This window comes from Carcharhinus amblyrhynchos, chromosome 27 (genome assembly GCF_965287045.1).
Source record: "Carcharhinus amblyrhynchos chromosome 27, sCarAmb.v2.hapA, whole genome shotgun sequence".
NCBI lineage: Eukaryota > Metazoa > Chordata > Chondrichthyes > Carcharhiniformes > Carcharhinidae > Carcharhinus > Carcharhinus amblyrhynchos.
Window position 1 is genome coordinate 3,866,632 of NC_137350.1, and position 24,344 is coordinate 3,890,975.

Sequence of the window (24,344 nt, forward strand, 5' to 3'; positions counted from 1 at the left end):
GGATGAGAGGGGTGTGGAGGGGTGTGGATTCAAGTGCAGGTCAGTGGGACTAGGCAAAAAATAGTTCAGCACAGACAAGAAGGGCCAAAAGGCCTGTTTCTGAGCTGTAATTTTCTATGGTTCTAAGTACATGGGGTTATGGGAAAGGGCTTTGGTGGGGTCCTCTACCGGAGAGTTGGCGGAGACTCGATGGGCCGAATGGCCTCCTTCTGCACTGTAGGGATTCTGTGATGGGGCTGCACGTTGCTCTGGGACATTCCTAATGAGGAGGACCTTAGGGGGCAGCCAGGACGAAACTCCTGGCTTGTAGCTAATGAACGGCAGTCCAGACGCGCTTTAAATACGGAGACGAGCCCTGTAACCTCATGAGGTAACAGTGAGGACCGCAAATTCATTCCTGTCCCTGCCCCAAAATTCAACAAGTTACACACGGATGCAAAAATAATAAGCCAAACGGCGCAAGATTGCTGGTGGCCATCCCGCTCGTGGAATTCACTCAGATTTCATATCTGAAACCAAACTTTCGACTCCAGAATCAACGGCAGCGTTGGGTTCATGTTTTCTGGTGAGGAAGATCATCTGGAATGCTGAATTAACTGGAAACTGCAGCAACTGGGAAAAATAAACTACTGGGTCACCTAATCAACAGTGATGTTGAACCAATCGAATAAACTGGAACGTGGGAGCCACTGAAAAGCAGAATCCTCTGGAATGCAGACTTACCTCAAACTGGAACACCCAATCGATTGGTCTCATCGGACCAGAGTCAAGTGGAACACAATCAATAGGAGCAACAGAGTCAACTGGGTCTAAATTTCACCTCTTTTTGAAGGGATATGAGACATTTACTTCTAAATTCTGAGCTGTTGGGGTTTATTTTCAGAGGGTTGGGGCCCCATTTTACTATTTTGATTCTAAGTGCTGAATCTGGGCGCAATTCTGATCAGACTTGGAAATCCGCTCTCAGGAGCCACCAATGGCACTGAGCCCGAAGAAAAAAAATGGCGAGTCTGAATTGCGCTGTGGGTGGGGCTTCTCGCACCCGAATCGTCGCAGCTCCGGTCAGAGATGGAACTGGGCGTGCGCTGTGAAAACAAAGTCGAAAAACGCGCCCCCATCGCGTCGCTCCCGGGCCACGGAAAGCCAATGAAGCAGTCCGGGAGCGAGAAGCGGGAACGATAGCCCCCACAGACATCGCCCCCACCCCCAGAGCGTAACTGTTCCCCTTATCCACCCACCTCCCCCGTCACCCAGACCAATCGAGACCCCCTGCCCCCTCCCCCCTTCCACTGCTGCCGATCACCCGCAGAGTGGCAGCATTCCCCCTCTCCTCCCCCGCACCAGAGATCCACCTAGCCCCCCTCCCCCCCCCCACTCCTCCACCTTTCTCCCCCCACACCAGAGAATGATCGAGCCTCCTTCCTTCAGCCCCCAATCCGCCCCTGCCCCCCCCCCCACCAAACAGTGATCTGGTCTCCCTCCTCTCTCCCCTTCCACCCGAGAATGATCGGGCCTCCTTCCTCCCCCACCTCCACCAGACAGCAATCTGGCCTCCCCCTGCCCCCTCCCCACCAGAGGATAATCTGGCTGCCTCCCTTCCTACCCCCTCCCCTGCCCCAACCGCTGATCTGAGTCAGGGAAGCTCTGAACTTACGTCTTCTGAAGCTGCAGCGCCCAAAACAGACCTTTGACCAGCTTGACTGTTTCGCACTGAATCTGGACGGGCGAACGTGATGGTAAAGGGGGAAATGCTGGTCAAGTTGGGCTGGCAGCCCACTAATTCAATTTAAATGCGTGAAAATGCATTTAAATCACCATTGCACCTGCTGCGGGGGCAGTTTGGATCGCGGCCATTTTCAGACTTTGGTAAAATGGGCATCTGCGTGGACGTGGGTGTGGATCGCACTAATAGCCTCACGCCCAACTTTACCAAGTTTTCGTGCATGGTAAAATCGGGCCCTAGGTATTGCCAGGTTTTATATTGGCCTTGGAGGGAGTGCAGAGGAGGTTCACTCGGCTGATACCGGAGATGAGGGGGTTAGCTTATGAAGAGAGACTGAATAGACTGGGTCTGTACCTGTTGGAGTTTAGAAGGATGAGGGGGAATCTTGTAGAGACGTATAAGATAATGAAAGGGATGGATAGGGTAGAGGTAGAGAGATTCTTCCCACTTAGAAAGGATAGCAGGACTCGAGGGCACAGCCTCAAGATATGGGGGGGTTGTTTAGATCAGAGTTGAGGAGGAACTTCTTCACTCAAAGGGTGGTGAATCTCTGGAATTCTCTGCCCGTTGAAGTGGTGGAGGCTACCTCGCTAAATATATTTAAGTCATGGGTAGATAGGTTTCTGACAGACAAGGGGAATTAAGGGTTATGGGGAGAGAGTGGGAAAGTGGAACTGATCCACTTCAGATCAGCCATGACCTTATTGAATGGCGGGGCAGGCTCGAAGGGCTAGATGGCCTACTCCTGCTCCTATTTCTTATGTTCTTAAACCTCTATGACTCTATAAGTAAATATTCTTAAATCCCGAAGGGTGATTTGGCCTCCGGGAACGCTATTCCTTACTCTGACTGTCATCACTAATGCTGTACCTTTTGTGGACTTTATTACTTGTGCACCGCCACATTTGCGCAGGTTTATAATTAACGCTAATGCTAAGGTCACAATGAAAAATAATACAATCTCTTGCAGGATTGGTGTTCCCAGCGAGCTTCGCCCACCTGAGAACCAACCACCCTGAGTAAATGGTTGAGATTGCTTAAGTTTCTCCATCTCTTTTTCGATGTGGGCAACCAGATTGGTTGTGTTTTCTGAATTATCTGGTCTGCATGTGCGACACTTTACCACACATGTTCCACCCCTGAATGCCAAGACATAAACTGTTGCCATTTAATAATGAAGTATTGCAGTGCGTATGGCAACATCATTGACCTTAATAAGGATCTTACTGCTCACTTGATAATGGCTGCATTATTGGCAACTTGTTCCAAAATCAAGCGTGCAGCTCAGTTTCTCGCATTTCTCTCCCAACTCCATATGAGAGAAACATTATGCCAAAAAACTGTTCTGTCTCTGTAATAGCTTGCTGATATCTTGGTAAGAGAGGGAGTTTAGGAATGTGACTATATGTATGGTTTACATATCCAAGGTAATATGATCCCTTCCATTCGACAGGGAGCCAAGGATATGCCCTATTCCCACAAATCCAATACGTACCTTTGAGAGTTGGGTAAGCGTTGCCTCCCTTAAAACTATAAGAGATGTTGCAAGATTGCTCGTTACTGGGTGGACTCAGGCACAGCCGACTAGTTCGATCTACCGTGTAGTGACATTCACTTCTGCTTAGGTTTCTCCCAGTGCCTCCCATATTCTAAGCATAATATATCTCTTTTGGCTTTGGTGTTGTCTGTCTTAGGCTGGGAGATGTTTTATCAAGGTTGTCGAGAGGTGTGTTTCTCTTCATACGGCTCAAACTCCCTGTACAAGACTCACTGCTATTCCTTTCTCTCTGCTAAAGAATCCTAATATTCAGTGTTCAGAATACTTGGAATTCTGGGTTGTTTGGTCCGCCATTATGAACTCTGCTCATGACAGGGGCAATGGTTGGATAAGTATTCCCATCCCCTTTTGCATGGATGAGGATATATGAGCAAATCCAACACTTTGATTGGTTGGCTAATTTAGTATATGAATCTGCCAGGTATGAATAAGTATTAACACGTATTTCCTGAGGGGAGCATTGAATGACATTAAATGCTGGTCCTATCTCAGCCAGAATCTGTATACTCAATGTTAACAAGAACCATAGAACCCTACAGTGCAGAAAGAGGCCCTTCGGCCCATCGTGTCTGCACCGAACACAATCCCACCTAGGCCCTTCCCCCATACCCCTACATATTATACCCACTAATCCCTCTAACCTACACATCCCTGGACACTAAGGGGCAATTTCTTAGCATGGCCAATCAACCTAACCCGCACATCTTTGGACTGTGGGAAGAAACCGGAGCACCCGGAGGAAACCCACGCAGACACGAGGAGAATGTGCAAACTCCACACAGACAGTGACCCGAGCCAGGAATCGAACCCAGGACCCTGGAGCTATGAAGCAGCAGTACTAACCACTGTGCTACCGTGCCACCCTAAGGTATAAATAAGATATATGTAAGATATATATAAGATATACAAGATATAAACACATGTATTCTTCATGATAGTTTCTACAGCCCTTGAAAAAAATTCCAGCGATTGGTCAATATCATGTAAGTGAAATTTATTTGCAGATTTGTGTAGCAACCATGTTACACTTTGTTACATGCCATTTACTTGACATCAGTCTTGGGTATTGTCTGTTGATTCTTGCTTGATCTTGCTGTAGATCCAGAGATCTTGGCGCACAGGTAATATTCCGTAATATAAACAAAATGCCTTTCAGCTTTAAGTTAGTATCTTATCAGTTGGATTATTCTACCTCCTCTCTTCTAATACGCTCCTGATTTTCTTGTGCCATGACCTGACCCAATCTAGTAGCTCGTCTGCAAAACCCTGTTATCATTATGGCCATTATAATAACCCCTGGTTAGATGGGATCATTCATTCACTGGGGCAATTCCATTGTTGCTGGATTGCTCATTAGGATATGGTTTCAGCTGTTCCAGTGCTGCCATCACGGACTGGATTTTTCATCAACTAGGACGCATATTTGTCCTGTGACAACCACTTCATAGGGTCCCTTCCAATAGCCCATCACCCTTTCTTGTCTGTCATGAGTTTGGGTGGCACGGTAGCATATTGGTTAGCATTGCTACCTCACAGTTCTAGGGTCCTGGGTTTGATTCCCAGCTCGCATCACTGTTTGTGTGGTGTTTGCGCATTCTCCTTGTGTCCATGTGGGTTTCCTCCGGGTGCTCTGGTTTCCTCCCACAGTCCAAAGATGTGCGGGTTAGGTTGATTAGCTGTGCTAAAATTGCCCCTTAGTGTCCTGAGATGCATGGATTAGTGGATAAATATGTAGGGATATGGGGATAGGACCTGGGTGGGTTTATGGTTGGTACAGACTCTCGGACCATATGGCCTCTTTCTGCCCTTTAGGGATTCTCTGAGTTTCACCATTACCTTATTTGCTGATGTTGGTAATGTAGGAGTATTCTCTGCTGCCATTTTCACCCAGTCTTTATGCTGCTGTTGAATGATTCCCTGTTTTTTGAGGCAATGTAGGTAGTCTACTAAATCCCTCATGCATTGAAGTACTGCTCCTCAACCGATTTCAAGTTCCCCTCTCCCTGTTATTGCCTCCTCTGGGGGGGTGCAATGCTGTTCCTGTCATTAGTTCACAGGATTAACCCTGTGCTCTGTTGCAGCAATATTGCAGGCAAAGTATGTACCCAATTGTTTCCTTCTTCTAAAATAGCCTTAGCTAAACTTATTCTTCAATGTACAGTTCATCCATTCTACTATTCCTGAACTCTGAGGATGGTATGCTATGTATGAAACCTTTGTCTTATCCTGAACATCTGGCAATCTTCTCTTAAGAGTCTTCCTGTAAAGTGAGTTCCCTGGTCAGAGTCTAACTGGAGAGGCATTCTCCACCTCGGTATTATTTCATTCGCTAATATCAAAGCTACAGTTCTGGTTGTGGCATCTTTACACCGAGATGTTCCTATTCATCCGGTAAACAGATTGACAATTACTGAACAATCTGTTTTTCCTTTCACTGGGGGCGATGGTCCTGTAAAATCCATTTGTAAGTTTTCCCAAGACCCATTGGCTGATTTCCCATTTTAAACCTGGAGGGAGACCAGACCACACCATAATCATCGCTGGCAGATTCTGCCATGTCCCTTCCCATGCCTTTCCAACACCAGCAGTCTATAAGTAATTTGGTCGTGTTATCTCTCCCTGTATGAGCTAGTCTTTGGTATACTTTTAACAATGTTTGCTGTATTGTTATTCTTTCCCTTCTCCATAATCCATCATGGCCTTTCTCTGTCCTCTGTAATTCTCCCATCTTTGTTTCTCTTCTACTGATGTTTCACATCAATGTCTGTGCTATCCCTAGCTTGCAGTGCTGCTACTCCTGAAGTTTGCATCCATTCTCAATCCTGTTCTAGTAAATATTTTGCTGCCTGACCTGCCCAGCTTTCTGTGCTTGACTTTTAATCCTTCTATGGACCTACACTTTTATTACAGCTGTTTCTAGGGGGCCATGGTTTGGTTGGATTAAATCTCTAATCAAAATCTTTTCTGTATGCGTCCTCTGCTAGAACTTATGAAAGCACGCCTACTCCAAGCTGTCATGTAACCCTGCATTACACCAAATGCATATCTGCTGTCAGTATAGACGTTAACTCGCTTCCCTTTGCCCCACTCTAAAGGTTTTTTGGAATCTCTTTCTTACCTTGGGATGACATGTCCTGGGTATGTCACTTGTAGTTCCTCCAACTGAACCTTTCTGGGATTCAACTTAAATCTGGCTTATTGAATGACCTGAGAGGACCCTATGGAGGGCTAAACAATGTGATATTGAACTGTCTGACGCTATCAGACTGTCATCCACATATTGTAAGATAGTTGTTCCTGCACAGTCTAAAAGATTGATTATCTGCACCATTTATTTATGAGAAATTATTGTGGACTGTTGTGGAATCCCTGTGGCAGAAGAATCCAAATATACTGCAAGTTCGCAACTGTGAATGCTGTGCTCCTCAGTTATAGGAATCGATCAGAATCCATTAGTTATATCTAGTACTTTGAATATCATCTGTTTTGGCCCAAAGCTATTCAGAATGCTAGCTAGATTTGTCACCATGAGATACTCTCAAGTCACGTAGGGTGGTTTAAGGCAGTATAATTCATGGTCAATCAATTTGTAGCTGCCATCTGATTTTGTTAACCGACCAGATGGGTGAATTAGTTTCGGAAGAGGTCTTAGTTACTTTGTTTCTTCTCCAAATCTACAATGATTTTGACAACCTCCATTGCGTCTGATTTAATGGGATACTGTTTATGTGGAGGATGAACTTTTCCATGGATTGTTGTGTGAGGAATGGCTACGTACCCACAATCCTGTTTATGTATGGCTCAAACCTTTCTCCCTGAAAGTTGGCACCCAGGTTGATAAGGTTGTTAAGAAGGCGTACGGTGTGCTAGCTTTTATTGGTAGAGGGATTGAATTTCGGAGCCGTGAGGTCATGTTACAACTGTACAAAACTCTGGTGCGGCCGCACTTGGAGTATTGCGTACAGTTCTGGTCGCCGCATTATAAGAAAGATGTGGAGGCATTGGAAAGGGTGCAGAGGAGGTTTACCAGGATGTTGCCTGGTATGGTGGGAAGGTCTTATGAGGAAAGGCTGAGGGACTTGAGGTTATTTTCATTAGAGAGAAGAAGGTTACGAGTTGACCTAATTGAGACATACAAGATGATCAGAGGGTTAGATAGGGTGGACAGTGAGAGCCTTTTTCCTCAGATGGTGATGGCTAACACGAGGGGACATAGCTCTAAATTAAGGGGTAGTAATTATAGGACGGATGTCAGAGGTAGGTTCTTTACTCAGAGGGTAGTAAGGGTGTGGAATGCCCTGCCTGCGGCAGTTGTGGACTCGCCAACTTTAAGGGTGTTCAAATGGTCAGTGGATAGGCATATGGATAATATTGGAATAGTTTAAGTTAGAGGGTCATTAGATTGGTTCCACTGGTCAACGCAACATCGAGGGCCAAAGGGCCTGTACTGCGCTGGAATGTTCCATGTTCTAAGGATACAGTGCAGCTCAATTTCCCCAAACTGTCCCACTCTCCCAGTTTGGTCAGAGTCACTATCCTAGAAATATTACATCCTTTCTTCTGACCCCATCGATTCTGCTTACAAGGCTTGCACAACTTTATAAAGCCCGCCTTGGCATCAATTATAGCTCCCAATTGTTCTAGCAGTCTATTCCTAAAATACTTCCTTCCCCCATTGCTCATGTCCAAATCTGGACCTGTTCCTCTTTACCCTCAATCTCCAATATAGTGAGTTCACTTATGTTATGGTTCAGCTCAGAAACTTCAAAGTGTTGTATGGAGCCCGCCTGAATCATAAGTTTTGCACCTTGTATTTGGTTAGGGTAAGCATGGTAGGTTTCACTTCAGGAACGATTCAAATGACCCACTAGGGAGCTTTTATCAAAGAATGTGTATTTAAGAATATAGTTAACATTTATAGTAAGAAAATTAGCAAGAACTTTTATCAATCACAAACAAGAAACAAAACAACCACGGTAAACAACTCCTAACAAATATATCTAAGATGTTCCAATTAAAACCAAAACCTTCCATGGACAAAACCCTTTAAACAAGTTCAACATAGCAAAGACTAATGCTCACATGATAATGGAAACTGAGACCTTTGGCTGAAGTGTTCAGTGCTCTGGATTCACTCAGAATGAGTTAAAGACATAGCAGCTTCTCAGAACCTCAGGGAAAGACTCTCTGGTTAAGCTACCAATTGCAGAATCTTTGTGCAGGGATCCAAGGGCTTTCTTTAGATAACCAGCAGAACTTCCAAACCAACAGGGAGAGGGAAAACACTCCTTTTTAGCTTACTGTCCCTTCTAAAACTAGCTCAGAACTGAAAATGAAAGATCTGTCAAGCAGCTCTTTTCTCCCCTCCTAACAATGCAGGGTCATAAAACCAATCCCAGAGAAAACACAAACAACTCCCATTTAAAGCACTTAAGGAGTAAAAAAAGGACTCATTGTAGTCAGCCCAGCAATAATGCGAAAAACAAACTGAGGCTGTGAGCTGAGGAACACTGAAGCTGTGGGTGATGATAGAAAAAAACTCTTAAAGGTACACCAACATCACACTTAATACTGTGGTCTTAGTTCCTCCAGTTACTCCTTGCAGTATGGTTTGGTGAGTTTCCTGCAAGTTTAAATCTGTTATAGATATAGTTGCTCCTGTGTCTACCAACATGATACAAGACTGGCCTCCTAATGCTGCTTCCACACTCATCCAGGGATCTCGATAGAGGCGAATTGTCATTTCAGCCCTAACAACTTCTGCAACTCAGCTGCTGTCACCTGGATTACCGGCTATGACAACTGCTGTGGGGTTTTGGGGTTGAGCCCCTGGAGGGTGACCTCATCCACACGGGACCCTGTTCTTCCCTACCCTGCCCCTTCAACCAGCAATCTTTTAGATCATAACCTGACCTGTGGCAATCGTGGCATTGGCAATTGTATGGGTTTCTATGGGTTGACTTTGGCATTCCCTGGCAATATACCCTCTCTTGCTACACACAAAGCATGTTCCTCTAATTCTAGGCTGTGACTTGTTGATCTGTACCAGGCTTAATTTGGGATTTTTCTGGTTTCTGCTTTCATTGCCCAATTCATAACTCCCCAGTAATAATTTCCTACTGGGAGATCCATTTGTATAAATTGAGTCAGGGCCGGGTTAGATCCGTCCTTGAGTAGGCCTAGAAACGTATCATCATCTCTCATAGGTTCGTCCATCCCTCCTTCATCCACTTAAGCCCTAATCTTTCTTTCTCCATATTCTTTTCCAGTTTCCTTGGGACTTTGTTTAATGAAAGTAGTTTGTGTGTTCGCTACCTGTAGCTCACAATGTATCTCACTTAAATCTCTCATATTCTATATTCTATAACCTACTGCAGTTATCCATTCTCTCCCTCTTAAAGCATCGGGCAACATTTGTCACACTAGTCCAGCTAATTTTCTCTTTATTAACAACCTTACATTATCTAGCATTAGATTATCAACCTCTCTTAATTCCTCCATGTTTTCCCAAAAAGCCGAATTCTGGTGGTTACAGTATAACGGATCTAACTTATCCATAAACATGTTTCTCAGCTGCCGTCTGCAGCAAGTCTTGGATCGTTGTGATGGATGCTCCTCCCGCGTTTGCAAACATTTTCACTCTGGTTTGGATTGGTGCTATGGGGACGGACGGGGCTATCGCACTGTAGGAACTACTTCCTCCGATGAATCTTCCAAACCTACTTCCTTTTCATCGAATTCCCCTGGGAGTGGGGGATATAATCGTCCTGTCACCAGCCTTCCTCCGGGGGTATTTTTGGTTTCTTCCTGTGCTGCCTTTACCACACACCTCCCTCTGGAGGAGGTTTCTCATCGTAGCTGCTGATATAATGGCAGCCATCTCGAGTTTATATTTCACTTGATCTTTCCACCACGCCTTCTGCTTGGCAGCAGGCACTTCTGGATTATACCCTTTCTCTACAATTTTCTTTATTGATTTTCCATGCTCTGTCACTACTGCTTGTATCAGATTATCTTCACCTCCCCACTGAAAATTTCTCACTGCTGGATTGACTGTCACCATCATGCAGTCCCCTGGATAGCGAACGCGGTACCGTTGTTTAAAAAGGGTAGGAGGGATAACCCGGGTAACTATAGGCCAGTGAGTTTAACGTCAGTGGTAGGCAAGTTGATGGAGAGGATTCTTAGGGATAGGATGTATGCGCACTTAGAGCGTTGCGATCTGATTAAGGATACGCAGCATGGCTTTGTCAAGGGGAGGTCTTGCCTTACGAATCTGGTAGAATTTTTTGAGAAGCTGACAAAAACGGTCGACAAAGGACGAGCCGTTGATGTCGTCTATATGGATTTCAGTAAGGCGTTTGACAAAGTCCCTCATGGTAGGTTGGTAGAAAAGATTAAGGCTCACGGGATACGTGGCCAGGTATCTAGATGGGTAGAGAACTGGCTTGCAAAGAGGAGACAGAGAGTAGTAGTGGAGGGGTTCTTTTCTAGCTGGAGGTCTGTCACTAGTGGTGTGCCGCAGGGCTCAGTACTGGGACCTCTTCTCTTTGTAGTGTATATAAATGACTTGGAAGAGGGAGTAAGTGGTGTGATCAGCAAATTTGCTGATGACACCAAGTTGGCTGGGTTGGCGGGCAGTGAGGAGCAGTGTCTGGCAATACAACGGGATATTGATAGGCTGGTATATTGGGCAGATACATGGCAAATGGAGTTTAATCCGGATAAATGTGAGGTGATGCATTTTGGCCGGAATAATGTAGGGGGGAGTTATACGATTAAGGGTAAGCCCATAAGGAGTGTAGAATCGCAGCGAGACCTGGGGGTGCAAGTGCACAAGTGTTTGAAGGTGGCAGTACAAGTGGAGAAGGTTGTGAAGAAAGCCTATGGTATGTTAACCTCTATAGGAAGGGGTATAGAATATAAGAGCTGGAGTCTAATGGTGCAGTTGTACAGAATGTTGGTTAGGCCGTATTTAGAGTACTGCATCCAGTTCTGGTCGCCTTACTACCGGAAGGACATGGAGACTCTGGAGAGAGTGCAGAGGAGGTTTACCAGGATATTGCCTGGTATGGAAGGACTGGGTTGAAGAAATTGGGGCTCTTTTCCCTTGAAAGACGGCGACTGAGGGGGGATCTAATAGAGGTATATAAGATTATGAAGGGTATAGATAGAGTAAACAGAGGTAAGCTATTTCCTATGTTAGAGACACACAGGACAAGGGGCCATGGGTTTAAGGTGAGGGGGGGAGCGGTATAACACAGATATTAGAGGGAGGTTTTTCACACAGAGGGTAGTGGGGGTATGGAATGCTCTGCCAAATAAGGTGGTGGAGGCAAACACGCTAGAGTCATTTAAGAGTAACTTAGACAGGCACATGAGTGGGTTGGAGATGGGTGGATATAGGAGATTGTTTTAAATAAGGTTCATTAGCATTGGGGCGTCCCTGGTAATGTAAATGGATATGGTATGATAATAATGTTTTTTCTCCTTTTCATTCACAGGTTTTAAGTCGGTCCGCCTTGTTGCCCAACGAGGGGCATACACGCGATGGGTCGTACTTGGGCTTCTCTTGGTTGTTCGAGATTGGCCTCGTGCTTCATGTCAAAGAACAAACAACAAAGAACAAAACAGCCCGGGAAACAGGCCCTTTGGCCCAACGAGCCCGTGCTGCCATTTTAACACCACCCATCCCCCCCTCCACCCACGACCCCTGTCTAATGTTTTATGGCCATCCACATTGAGGGAAACTGATTTAGGGACAATTTATTCCTGCCAATCAGCCTAACAGCACATCTTTGGGGTGTGGGAGGAAACCGGAGCATCCGGAGAAAACCCACGCAAGCACGGGGAGAATGCGCAAACTCCCACAGACACCGACCCAAATCCATGTGTCTGCACAGCAATCAGCGATAGTCACTGAGCTGTCGTCTTGCCCAGTATCTGGTCCAGTTTAGGCACACACTAACGACATGAAGCACTAGGCCAATCTCGAACAACCAAGAGCAGCCCCAGTACGACCCATCACGTGTATGCCCCTCGTTGGACACAAGGTGGACCGACTTAAAACCTGTGAATGAAAAGAGAAAAAAAGACACTATTGTTGTACCATATCCATTTACATTACCAGGGACGTCCCAATGCTAATGAACCTTATTTAAAACAATCTCCTATATCCACCCATCTCCAACCCACTCATGTGCCTGTCTAAGTTACTCTTAAATGACTCTAGCGTGTTTGCCTCCACCACCTTACTTGGCAGAGCATTCCATACCCCCACTACCCTCTGTGTGAAAAACCTCCCTCTAACATCCGTGTTATACCTCTCCCCCCTCACCTTAAGCCCATGGCCCCTTGTCCTACATGTCTCTATCATAGGAAATAGCTTACCTCTGTTTACTCTATCTATACCCTTCATAATCTTATATACCTCTATTAGATACCCCCTCAGTCGGCATCTTTCAAGGGAAAAGAGCCCCAATTTATTCAATCTTTCCTCATACCCCAGTCCTTCCATACCAGGCAACATCCTGGTAAACCTCCTCTGCACTCTCTCATTAGTGTACGCTTAAACTGGACCAGATACTGGGCAAGACGACAGCTCAGTGACTATCACTGTTTGCTGTGCAGATACATGGATTTGGGCCGGTGTCTGTGGGAGTTTGCGCATTCTCCCCGTGCTTGCGTGGGTTTTCTCCGGGTGCTCCGGTTTCCTCCCACACCCCAAAGATGTGCTGTTAGGCTGATTGGCAGGAATAAATTGTCCCTAAATTAGTTTCCCTCAATGTGGATGGCCATAAAACATTAGATAAGGGTCATGGGTGGAGGGGGGGACTGGTGGTGTTAAGATGGCAGCGCAGGCTCGTTGGGCCGAAGGGCCTGTTTCCCGGGCTGTTTTTGTTCTTTGTTCTTTGTCTCATAATTTTTTCTCTATTCTTGAGTCCCTCTCTAGAGACCTGAGATCCCTACATTTGGACTTACTGTTCCCCATCTCTGTGTGACCCCATTCCCTGGATGCCTCCCAGGTGTGTAGCTTTTCAGCTCTGCTACTTGGAGTGTGCCAGGATTCCGTCCCTGGTTCCCCGCATTAAATGCACCCATGCCTCATGTCTTTTTCTATCATGCGGCTTTATCACTCTGCTGTACAGACCAGCACTGCAAGAGTCTGTCCTTGTTCCCCACCCCCCCTCCTTTAAGTGTGATTTCTTTACAACCCCTCACACTTGTTTTTGTAGGCTAACTTATTGCTCTGACAGGTTGATGCATTCTCCTCTAACTATTTGGGTGATAACAATAAAATATACTCACCTTCTTGTAGCAGATGCATCCTGCTGCAGACTCCTGAGCCTCTACCCTGCTCGCAGCACCAAAATTGCTAGGAGCTTTTTTTCAGAGGTTAGGTATCGCCAAAACTTCAGCTAATACAAAGACTCATGGAGACAGTGACCCGGATAAAGACATATCTTTATTTGACCAAGGATCAATGGGAGAAGTAGCACTGGGCAGTCCAGAAGAAAGGTCTTGAACATTCCAATACGACTCTGAAGTTACAATGCATCAAACAGATCAACCATACATTTCTCAGGTTTCACTTTTCCCACCCATCCAATGAACCAATCATTATTAGTACAAATCAATCACTATTAACAATTGTCATATACCTTAGCCAATTGCATTCTGTCCTCTGACATTATGGGATTTTGTTGGTCTGTAGAATCCGGATGCTTCTTCCCCCTGTCGCTCAGCAAACCCAGACGCTTAGCTACAAAGGTCAAAGTTACCGTTCCCACCAATTCTCATTCACATCAGTGGCCAGACCAGGCAGCTGACGTTCTGACATCTGAGAAGAGCTGCCTTCTCAGGACAGCCCTGTTGATGAAGTGGTTTTGAGAATCAGACTGTTCGTAACTTTTACTGATAAAACTGTGCACATTCTGTGGTTTCATTGTTCCAAAGAATTTGGTCTGTCTGCTAAGTCTTCATCCCACGATGCCTCGCACCTGCCTGCCTTTGGCAAAAGTGCACAGTTACTTTAAAAATACGTTTTAGAATCCAAAATACGTTTAAATCGGGAATACTTGTTCAAATCTCATACTTACTTAAATCTCTTACTGTGTTCATACTGTCTTCATGTAGACAGTTCCTTTGTTAGACTGCGGGCAGAATTTTCCCAGCACGTCCTCCCAAGGTTCAGACGATCCCACCTGAGGCCAATGGAGAACGTTATTCTCCGAGCCTCGCCCACCCCCGGAATCGGGACAGGTATGCCGGTAAAATTCCGGTCTGTGAATCTGATCCGAGGTTATTCCACTCAGTGCTGGTAGTTTTATTAGTGTCTTAAATCCCTGATTATTTGAAATTTCTCTAACCTACTATGAATTCCTCCAACATGGGCCATGTCTCTGAGACTTTTCATTCTTCTTCACTGCATGGCTACAGATGAACTCTGTAGAAAATAAGTGACTGAACTCAGGTAAAGTGGCTCGAGAAGGGAGAGCTGAGTTGGTCTGTACTATCTGATATGAACCAAAGTGAGTTCCTGAGCATGTCATCTTTCTGGTGCCTGTGTATCTAACACTACAACTCCACACTGTCTCCTTGGTTAGTGACACAGTGTGGCTGAAGTTAATCCTTCGATCTTGATTGTTGTGACAACTGTTTCCAGTCTCGACAGGATTTCTAAATATCACAGAGAACACAGACAGTCAACGTGACAACAGCAATGGTCACCATACCTAACACAGCACATCTACATATATTACATGTTCGGAAGGTTCTCATATTTCCACCATGATGTTATTATGTTCCAAAAGCTTGGTGTCTAGCTGATCCTATTCAACAGGGTAGAGTTGAGGAAAAAACAAATGGTCAGTTGAGCTGGAGTTGGAAGTTAGCTGTGATGTCCAGATTATATTACAGTCTTCTCTGACTCTGCTACTATTCATTCCTCTCTTCATGCTCCTGCTTCTCGCTGGCCAACTAGTTGGCATGAATTACGCTGGTCAGTCAATCCAATATTCAGTAGGCTTGGAGTGAGAGGAATACACTCAGCTGGGGAGAAGCTTAATGGAGGGCCAGAGTGAGCTGGGTCAGTTAGAGGGACAGAGTGAGCTGGGTCAGTTAGAGGGACAGAGTGAGCTGGGTCAGTTAGAGGGACAGAGTGAGCTGGGTCAGTTAGAGGGACAGAGTGAGCTGGGTCAGTTAGAGGGTCAGAGTGAGCTGGGTCAGTTGGAGGGACAGAGTGAGCTGGGTCAGTGAGAGGGACAGAGTGAGCTGGGTCAGTTAGAGGGACAGAGTGAGCTGGGTCAGTGAGAGGGACAGAGTGAGCTGGGTCAGTTAGAGGGTCAGAGTGAGCTGGGTCAGTTAGAGGGACAGAGTGAGCTGGGTCAGTGAGAGGGACAGAGTGAGCTGGGTCAGTTAAAGGGTCAGAGTGAGCTGGGTCAGTTAGAGGGCCAGAGTGAGCTGGGTCAGTTAGAGGGACAGAGTGAGCTGGGTCAGTTAGAGGGACAGAGTGAGCTGGGTCAGTTGGAGGGACAGAGTGAGCTGGGTCAGTTAGAGGGACAGAGTGAGCTGGGTCAGTTAGAGGGTCAGAGTGAGCTGGGTCAGTTAGAGGGACAGAGTGAGCTGGGTCAGTTAGAGGGACAGAGTGAGCTGGGTCAGTTAGAGGGACAGAGTGAGCTGGGTCAGTTAGAGGGTCAGAGTGAGCTGGGTCAGTTAGAGGGCCAGAGTGAGCTGGGTCAGTTAGAGGGCTAGAGTGAGCTGGGTCAGTTGGAGGGCCAGAGTGAGCTGGGTCAGTTAGAGGGATAGAGTGAATTGGGTCAGTGAGAGGGACAGAGTGAGCTAGGTCAGTTAGAGGAACAGAGTGAGCTGGGTCAGTTAGAGGAACAGAGTGAGCTGGGTCAGTTAGAGGGATAGAGTGAATTGGGTCAGTGAGAGGGACAGAGTGAGCTAGGTCAGTTAGAGGAACAGAGTGAGCTGGGTCAGTTAGAGGGATAGAGTGAATTGGGTCAGTGAGAGGGACAGAGTGAGCTGGGTCAGTTAGAGGAACAGAGTGAGCTGGGTCAGTTGGAGGGACAGAGTGAGCTGGGTCAGTTAGAGGGACAGAGTGAGCTGGGTCAGTTGGAGGGACAGAGTGAGCTGGGTCAGTTGGAGGAACAGAGTGAGCTGGGTCAGTTGGAGGGACAGAGTGAGCTGGGTCAGTTAGAGGGACAGAGTGAGCTGGGTCAGTTAGAGGGACAGAGTGAGCTGGGTCAGTTAGAGGGACAGAGTGAGCTGGGTCAGTTAGAGGAACAGAGTGAGCTGGGTCAGTTGGAGGGACAGAGTGAGCTGGGTCAGTTAGAGGGACAGAGTGAGCTGGGTCAGTTGGAGGGACAGAGTGAGCTGGGTCAGTTAGAGGGACGGAGTGAGCTGGGTCAGTTATAGGGACAGAGTGAGCTGGGTCAGTTAGAGGGACAGAGTGAGCTGGGTCAGTTAGAGGGCTAGAGTGAGCTGGGTCAGTTGGAGGGCCAGAGTGAGCTGGGTCAGTTAGAGGGCTAGAGTGAGCTGGGTCAGTTGCAGGGCCAGAGTGAGCTGGGTCAGTTAGAGGGACAGAGTGAGCTGGGTCAGTTAGAGGGTCAGAGTGAGCTGGGTCAGTTAGAGGGATAGAGTGAGCTGGGTCAGTGAGAGGGACAGAGTGAGCTGGGTCAGTTAAAGGGTCAGAGTGAGCTGGGTCAGTTAGAGGGACAGAGTGAGCTGGGTCAGTTGGAGGGACAGAGTGAGCTGGGTCAGTTAGAGGGACAGAGTGAGCTGGGTCAGTTAGAGGGACAGAGTGAGCTGGGTCAGTTAGAGGAACAGAGTGAGCTGGGTCAGTTGGAGGGACAGAGTGAGCTGGGTCAGTTAGAGGGACAGAGTGAGCTGGGTCAGTTAGAGGAACAGAGTGAGCTGGGTCAGTTGGAGGGACAGAGTGAGCTGGGTCAGTTAGAGGGACAGAGTGAGCTGGGTCAGTTGGAGGGACAGAGTGAGCTGGGTCAGTTAGAGGGACGGAGTGAGCTGGGTCAGTTATAGGGACAGAGTGAGCTGGGTCAGTTAGAGGGACAGAGTGAGCTGGGTCAGTTAGAGGGCTAGAGTGAGCTGGGTCAGTTGGAGGGCCAGAGTGAGCTGGGTCAGTTAGAGGGCTAGAGTGAGCTGGGTCAGTTGCAGGGCCAGAGTGAGCTGGGTCAGTTAGAGGGACAGAGTGAGCTGGGTCAGTTAGAGGGTCAGAGTGAGCTGGGTCAGTTAGAGGGACAGAGTGAGCTGGGTCAGTTAGAGGGTCAGAGTGAGCTGGGTCAGTTAGAGGGACAGAGTGAGCTGGGTCAGTTAGAGGAACAGAGTGAACTGGGTCAGTTGGAGGGACAGAGTGAGCTGGGTCAGTTAGAGGGACAGAGTGAGCTGGGTCAGTTAGAGGGACAGAGTGAGCTGGGTCAGTTAGAGGAACAGAGTGAGCTGGGTCAGTTGGAGGGACAGAGTGAGCTGGGTCAGTTAGAGGGACAGAGTGAGCTGGGTCAGTTAGAGGGACAGAGTGAGCTGGGTCAGTTATAGGGACAGAGTGAGCTGGGTCAGTTAGAGGGATAGAGTGAGCTGGGTCAGGTAGAGGGACAGAGTGAGCTGGATCAGTTAGAGGGACAGAGTGAGCTGGGTCAGTTAGAGGGCTAGAGTGAGCTGGGTCAGTTAGAGGGACAGAGTGAGCTGGGTCAGTTAGAGGGACAGAGTGAGCTGGGTCAGTTAGAGGGACAGAGTGAGCTGGGTCAGTTAGAGGGACAGAGTGAGCTGGGTCAGTTAGAGGGATAGAGTGAATTGGGTCAGTGAGAGGGACAGAGTGAGCTAGGTCAGTTAGAGGAACAGAGTGAGCTGGGTCAGTTAGAGGAACAGAGTGAGCTGGGTCAGTTGGAGGGACAGAGTGAGCTGGGTCAGTTAGAGGGACAGAGTGAGCTGGGTCAGTTGGAGGGACAGAGTGAGCTGGGTCAGTTGGAGGAACAGAGTGAGCTGGGTCAGTTGGAGGGACAGAGTGAGCTGGGTCAGTTAGAGGGACAGAGTGAGCTGGGTCAGTTAGAGGGACAGAGTGAGCTGGGTCAGTTAGAGGAACAGAGTGAGCTGGGTCAGTTGGAGGGACAAAGTGAGCTGGGTCAGTTAGAGGGACAGAGTGAGCTGGGTCAGTTGGAGGGACAGAGTGAGCTGGGTCAGTTAGAGGGACAGAGTGAGCTGGGTCAGTTATAGGGACAGAGTGAGCTGGGTCAGTTACAGGGACAGAGTGAGCTGGGTCAGTTAGAGGGCTAGAGTGAGCTGGGTCAGTTGGAGGGCCAGAGTGAGCTGGGTCAGTTAGAGGGCTAGAGTGAGCTGGGTCAGTTGCAGGGCCAGAGTGAGCTGGGTCAGTTAGAGGGACAGAGTGAGCTGGGTCAGTTAGAGGGTCAGAGTGAGCTGGGTCAGTTAGAGGGACAGAGTGAGCTGGGTCAGTTAGAGGGTCAGAGTGAGCTGGGTCAGTTAGACGGACAGAGTGAGCTGGGTCAGTTAGAGGGACAGAGTGAGCTGGGTCAGTTGGAGGGACAGAGTGAGCTGGGTCAGTTAGAGGGACAGAGTGAGCTGGGTCAGTTAGAGGGACAGAGTGAGCTGGGTCAGTTAGAGGAACAGAGTGAGCTGGGTCAGTTGGAGGGACAGAGTGAGCTGGGTCAGTTAGAGGGACAGAGTGAGCTGGGTCAGTTAGAGGGACAGAGTGAGCTGGGTCAGTTATAGGGACAGAGTGAGCTGGGTCAGTTAGAGGGATAGAGTGAGCTGGGTCAGGTAGAGGGACAGAGTGAGCTGGATCAGTTAGAGGGACAGAGTGAGCTGGGTCAGTTAGAGGGCTAGAGTGAGCTGGGTCAGTTAGAGGGACAGAGTGAGCTGGGTCAGTTAGAGGGACAGAGTGAGCTGGGTCAGTTATAGGGATAGAGTGAGCTGGGTCAGTTAGAGGGATAGAGTGAGCTGGGTCAGTTAGAGGGACAGAGTGAGCTGGATCAGTTAAAGGGACAGAGTGAGCTGGGTCAGTTAGAGGGACAGAGTGAGCTGGGTCAGTTAGAGGGCTAGAGTGAGCTGGGTCAGTTGGAGGGCCAGAGTGAGCTGGGTCAGTTAGAGGGCTAGAGTGAGCTGGGTCAGTTGCAGGGCCAGAGTGAGCTGGGTCAGTTAGAGGGACAGAGTGAGCTGGGTCAGTTAGAGGGTCAGAGTGAGCTGGGTCAGTTAGAGGGACAGAGTGAGCTGGGTCAGTTAGAGGGTCAGAGTGAGCTGGGTCAGTTAGAGGGATAGAGTGAGCTGGGTCAGTTAGAGGGCTAGAGTGAGCTGGGTCAGTTAGAGGGACAGAGTGAGCTGGGTCAGTTAGAGGGTCAGAGTGAGCTGGGTCAGTTAGAGGGACAGAGTGAGCTGGGTCAGTTGCAGGGCCAGAGTGAGCTGGGTCAGTTAGAGGGACAGAGTGAGCTGGGTCAGTTAGAGGGTCAGAGTGAGCTGGGTCAGTTAGAGGGACAGAGTGAGCTGGGTCAGTTAGAGGGTCAGAGTGAGCTGGGTCAGTTAGAGGGACAGAGTGAGCTGGGTCAGTTAGAGGGCCGGAGTGAGCTGGGTCAGTCAGAGGAACAGAGTGAGCTGGGTCAGTCAGAGGGACAGAGTGAGCTGGGTCAGTTAGAGGGACAGAGTGAGCTGGGTCAGTTAGAGGGCCGGAGTGGCCTGGGTCAGTTAGAGGAACAGAGTGAGCTGGGTCAGTTAGAGGGTCAGAGTGAGCTGGGTCAGTTAGAGGGACAGAGTGAGCTGGGTCAGTTAGAGGGCCGGAGTGAGCTGGGTCAGTCAGAGGAACAGAGTGAGCGGGGTCAGTTACAGGGACAGAGTGAGCTGGGTCAGTTAGAGGGACAGAGTGAGCTGGGTCAGTTAGAGGGCCGGAGTGAGCTGGGTCAGTTAGAGGGACAGAGTGAGCTGGGTCAGTTAGAGGGACAGAGTGAGCTGGGTCAGCTAGAGGAACAGAGTGAGCTGGGTCAGTTAGAGGGACAGAGTGAGCTGGGTCAGTTAGAGGGACAGAGTGAGCTGGGTCAGTTAGAGGGCCAGGGTGAGCTGGGTCAGTTAGAGGGCCGGAGTGAGCTGGGTCAGTTAGAGGGACAGAGTGAGCTGGGTCAGTTAGAGGGACAGAGTGAGCTGGGTCAGGTAGAGGGACAGAGTGAGCTGGGTCAGTTAGAGGGACAGAGTGAGCTGGGTCAGTTAGAGGGACAGAGTGAGCTGGGTCAGTTAGAGGGACAGAGTGAGCTGGGTCAGTTAGAGGGATAGAGTGAGCTGGGTCAGTTAGAGGGACAGAGTGAGCTGGGTCAGTTAGAGGGACAGAGTGAGCTGGGTCAGTTAGAGGGACAGAGTGAGCTGGGTCAGTTAGAGGACCGGAGTGAGCTGGGTCAGTTAGAGGGACAGAGTGAGCTGGGTCAGTTAGAGGGACAGAGTGAGCTGGGTCAGTTAGAGGAACAGAGTGAGCTGGGTCAGTTAGAGGGACAGAGTGAGCTGGGTCAGTTAGAGGACAGAGTGAGCTGGGTCAGTTAGAGGGACAGAGTGAGCTGGGTCAGTTAGAGAGAGAGTGAGCTGGGTCAGTTAGAGGGACAGAGTGAGCTGGGTCAGTTAGAGGCCCAGAGAGAGCTCGGTCAGTTGGAGGGACAGAGTGAGCTGGGTCAGTTAGAGAGACAGAGTGAGCTGGGTCAGTTAGAGGGACAGAGTGAGCTGGGTCAGTTAGAGGGACAGAGTGAGCTGGGTCAGTTAGAGGGTCAGAGTGAGCTGGGTCAGTTAGAGGGACAGAGTGAGCTGGGTCAGTTAGAGGGACAGAGTGAGCTGGGTCAGTTAGAGGGTCAGAGTGAGCTGGGTCAGTTAGAGGGACAGAGTGAGCTGGGTCAGTTAGTGGGACAGAGTGAGCTGGGTCAGTTAGAGGGTCAGAGTGAGCTGGGTCAGTTAGAGGGACAGAGTGAGCTGTGTCAGTTAGTGGGACAGAGAGAGCTGGGTCAGTTAGAGGGACAGAGTGAGCTGGGTCAGTTAGAGGGACAGAGTGAGCTGGGTCAGTTAGTGGGACAGAGAGAGCTGGGTCAGTTAGTGGGACAGAGTGAGCTGGGTCAGTTAGAGGGTCAGAGTGAGCTGGGTCAGTTAGAGGGACAGAGTGAGCTGGGTCAGTTAGTGGGACAGAGTGAGCTGGGTCAGTTAGAGGGTCAGAGTGAGCTGGGTCAGGTAGAGGGACAGAGTGAGCTGGGTGAGTTAGTGGGACAGAGAGAGCTGGGTCAGTTAGTGGGACAGAGTGAGCTGGGTCAGTTAGAGGGTCAGAGTGAGCTGGGTCAGTTAGAGGGACAGAGTGAGCTGGGTCAGTTAGTGGGACAGAGTGAGCTGGGTCAGTTAGAGGGTCAGAGTGAGCTGGGTCAGTTAGAGGGACAGAGTGAGCTGGGTCAGTTAGTGGGACAGAGAGAGCTGGGTCAGTTAGAGGGACAGAGTGAGCTGGGTCAGTTAGAGGGACAGAGTGAGCTGGGTCAGTTAGTGGGACAGAGAGAGCTGGGTCAGTTAGTGGGACAGAGTGAGCTGGGTCAGTTAGAGGGTCAGAGTGAGCTGGGTCAGTTAGTGGGACAGAGTGAGCTGGGTCAGTTGCAGGGCCAGAGTGAGCTGGGTCAGTTAGAGGGACAGAGTGAGCTGGGTCAGTTAGAGGGTCAGAGTGAGCTGGGTCAGTTAGAGGGACAGAGTGAGCTGGGTCAGTTAGAGGGCCGGAGTGAGCTGGGTCAGTCAGAGGAACAGAGTGAGCTGGGTCAGTTAGAGGGACAGAGTGAGCTGGGTCAGTTAGAGGGCCAGAGTGGCCTGGGTCAGTTAGAGGAACAGAGTGAGCTGGATCAGTTAGAGGGACAGAGTGAGCTGGCTCAGTTAGAGGGACAGAGTGAGCTGGGTCAGTTAGAGGGTCAGAGTGAGCTGGGTCAGTTAGAGGGACAGAGTGAGCTGGGTCAGTTAGAGGGCCGGAGTGAGCTGGGTCAGTCAGAGGAACAGAGTGAGCTGGGTCAGTTAGAGGGCTAGAGTGAGCTGGGTCAGTTAGAGGGACAGAGTGAGCTGGGTCAGTTAGAGGGCCGGAGTGAGCTGGGTCAGTTAGAGGAACAGAGTGAGCTGGGTCAGTTAGAGGGACAGACTGAGCTGGGTCAGTTAGAGGGACAGAGTGAGCTGGGTCAGTTAGAGGGCCAGGGTGAGCTGGGTCAGTTAGAGGGCCGGAGTGAGCTGGGTCAGTTAGAGGGACAGAGTGAGCTGGGTCAGTTAGAGGGACAGAGTGAGCTGGGTCAGGTAGAGGGACAGAGTGAGCTGGGTCAGTTAGAGGGACAGATTGAGCTGGGTCAGTTGGAGGGACAGAGTGAGCTGGGTCAGTTAGAGGGACAGAGTGAGCTGGGTCAGTTAGAGGGACAGAGTGAGCTGGGTCAGTTAGAGGGACAGAGTGAGCTGGGTCAGTTAGAGGGACAGAGTGAGCTGGGTCAGTTAGAGGACCGGAGTGAGCTGGGTCAGTTAGAGGGCCGGAGTGAGCTGGGTCAGTTAGAGGGACAGAGTGAGCTGGGTCAGTTAGAGGGACAGAGTGAGCTGGGTCAGTTAGAGGGCTAGAGTGACCTGGGTCAGTTAGAGGGCCGGAGTGAGCTGGGTCAGTTAGAGGGACAGAGTGAGCTGGGTCAGTTAGAGGGACAGAGTGAGCTGGGTCAGTTAGAGCGACAGAGTGAGCTGGGTCAGTTAGAGGGATAGAGTGAGCTGGGTCAGTTAGAGGGCCAGGGTGAGCTGGGTCAGTTAGAGGGCCAGAGTGAGCTGGGTCAGTTAGAGGGACAGAGTGAGCTGGGTCAGTTAGAGGGACAGAGTGAGCTGAGTCAGTTAGAGGGACAGAGTGAGCTGGGTCAGTTAGAGGGACAGAGTGAGCTGAGTCAGTTAGAGGGACAGAGTGAGCTGGGTCAGTTAGTGGGACAGAGTGAGCTAGGTCAGTTAGAGGGACATATCGAGGTCAGCTTGTTCCATGTATAAAAGCTTAGACAGCTGTTGTCTGTTTGATGCTCTGGAAACTGACCCTCGTGGGTGACGTTGGAATGGACATTGCCCTGGCGACCCGAGTCCGGATCGAGTGGTTGTCTTGCCAACGATGCCATCTTTTTCTCACCGCTGATCGTACCTGTGAGAGGATACATTCGGGTTAGAGTTTGGAACAGCTTTCTTTGATTCATCTTCATTGAAGGAAGTTTATACATTCTTGAGAAATGATTCTATGTGGAACCTGTATTCCAGTTATATAGAACATAGAACATAGAACATTACAGCGCAGAACAGGCCCTTCGGCCCACGATGTTGCGCCGACCAGTTAAAAAAACAATGACCCTCTAACCTAAACCAATCCCTTTTCGTCCATAAACCTATCCACGGATCTCTTAAACGCCCCCAAACTAGGCGCATTTACAACTGCAGCAGGCAGGGCATTCCAATCCCTCACCACCCTCTGGGTAAAGAACCTACCCCTGACATCCGTCCTATAACTACCCCCCCTTAATTTAAAGCCATGCCCCCTCGTGCTAGCTTTCTCCATCCGAGGAAAAAGGCTATCACTATCCACCCTATCTAAACCTCTAATCATCTTATATGTTTCAATAAGATCCCCTCTTAGCCGCCTTCTTTCTAGCGAAAACAACCCCAAATCCCTCAGTCTCTCCTCATAGGACCTCCCCTCCATACCAGGCAACATCCTGGTAAACCTCCTCTGCACCCTCTCCAAAGCCTCCACATCCTTCCTGTAATGTGGGGACCAGAACTGCACACAATACTCCAAGTGCGGCCGCACCAGAGTTGCGTACAGTTGCAACATGACGCTGCGACTCCTAAATTCAATCCCCCTACCAATAAACGCCAAGACACCGTATGCCTTCTTAACAACCTTATCTACTTGATTCCCAACTTTCAGGGATCTATGTACACATACACCTAGATCCCTCTGCTCATCCACACTATTCAGAGTCCTCCCGTTAGCCCTATACTCGACACATCTGTTATTCCTACCAAAGTGAATTACCTCACACTTCTCCGCAT

General features: G+C 49.0%; 1 protein-coding gene across 1 annotated transcript in view; it reads right to left on the reverse strand.

Moving 5' to 3' along the window:
- Positions 1-23,298: 23,298 nt before the first annotated feature.
- LOC145359285 (corticotropin-releasing factor receptor 1-like) overlaps positions 23,299-24,344 on the reverse strand; it is a 96,536-nt gene continuing 95,490 nt past the window's right edge. Inside the window, exon 9 of the mRNA XM_080213833.1 lies at positions 23,299-23,439. Within this exon, the coding sequence (XP_080069959.1) occupies positions 23,299-23,439 (141 nt within the window). The remainder of the gene's footprint in view (positions 23,440-24,344) is intronic.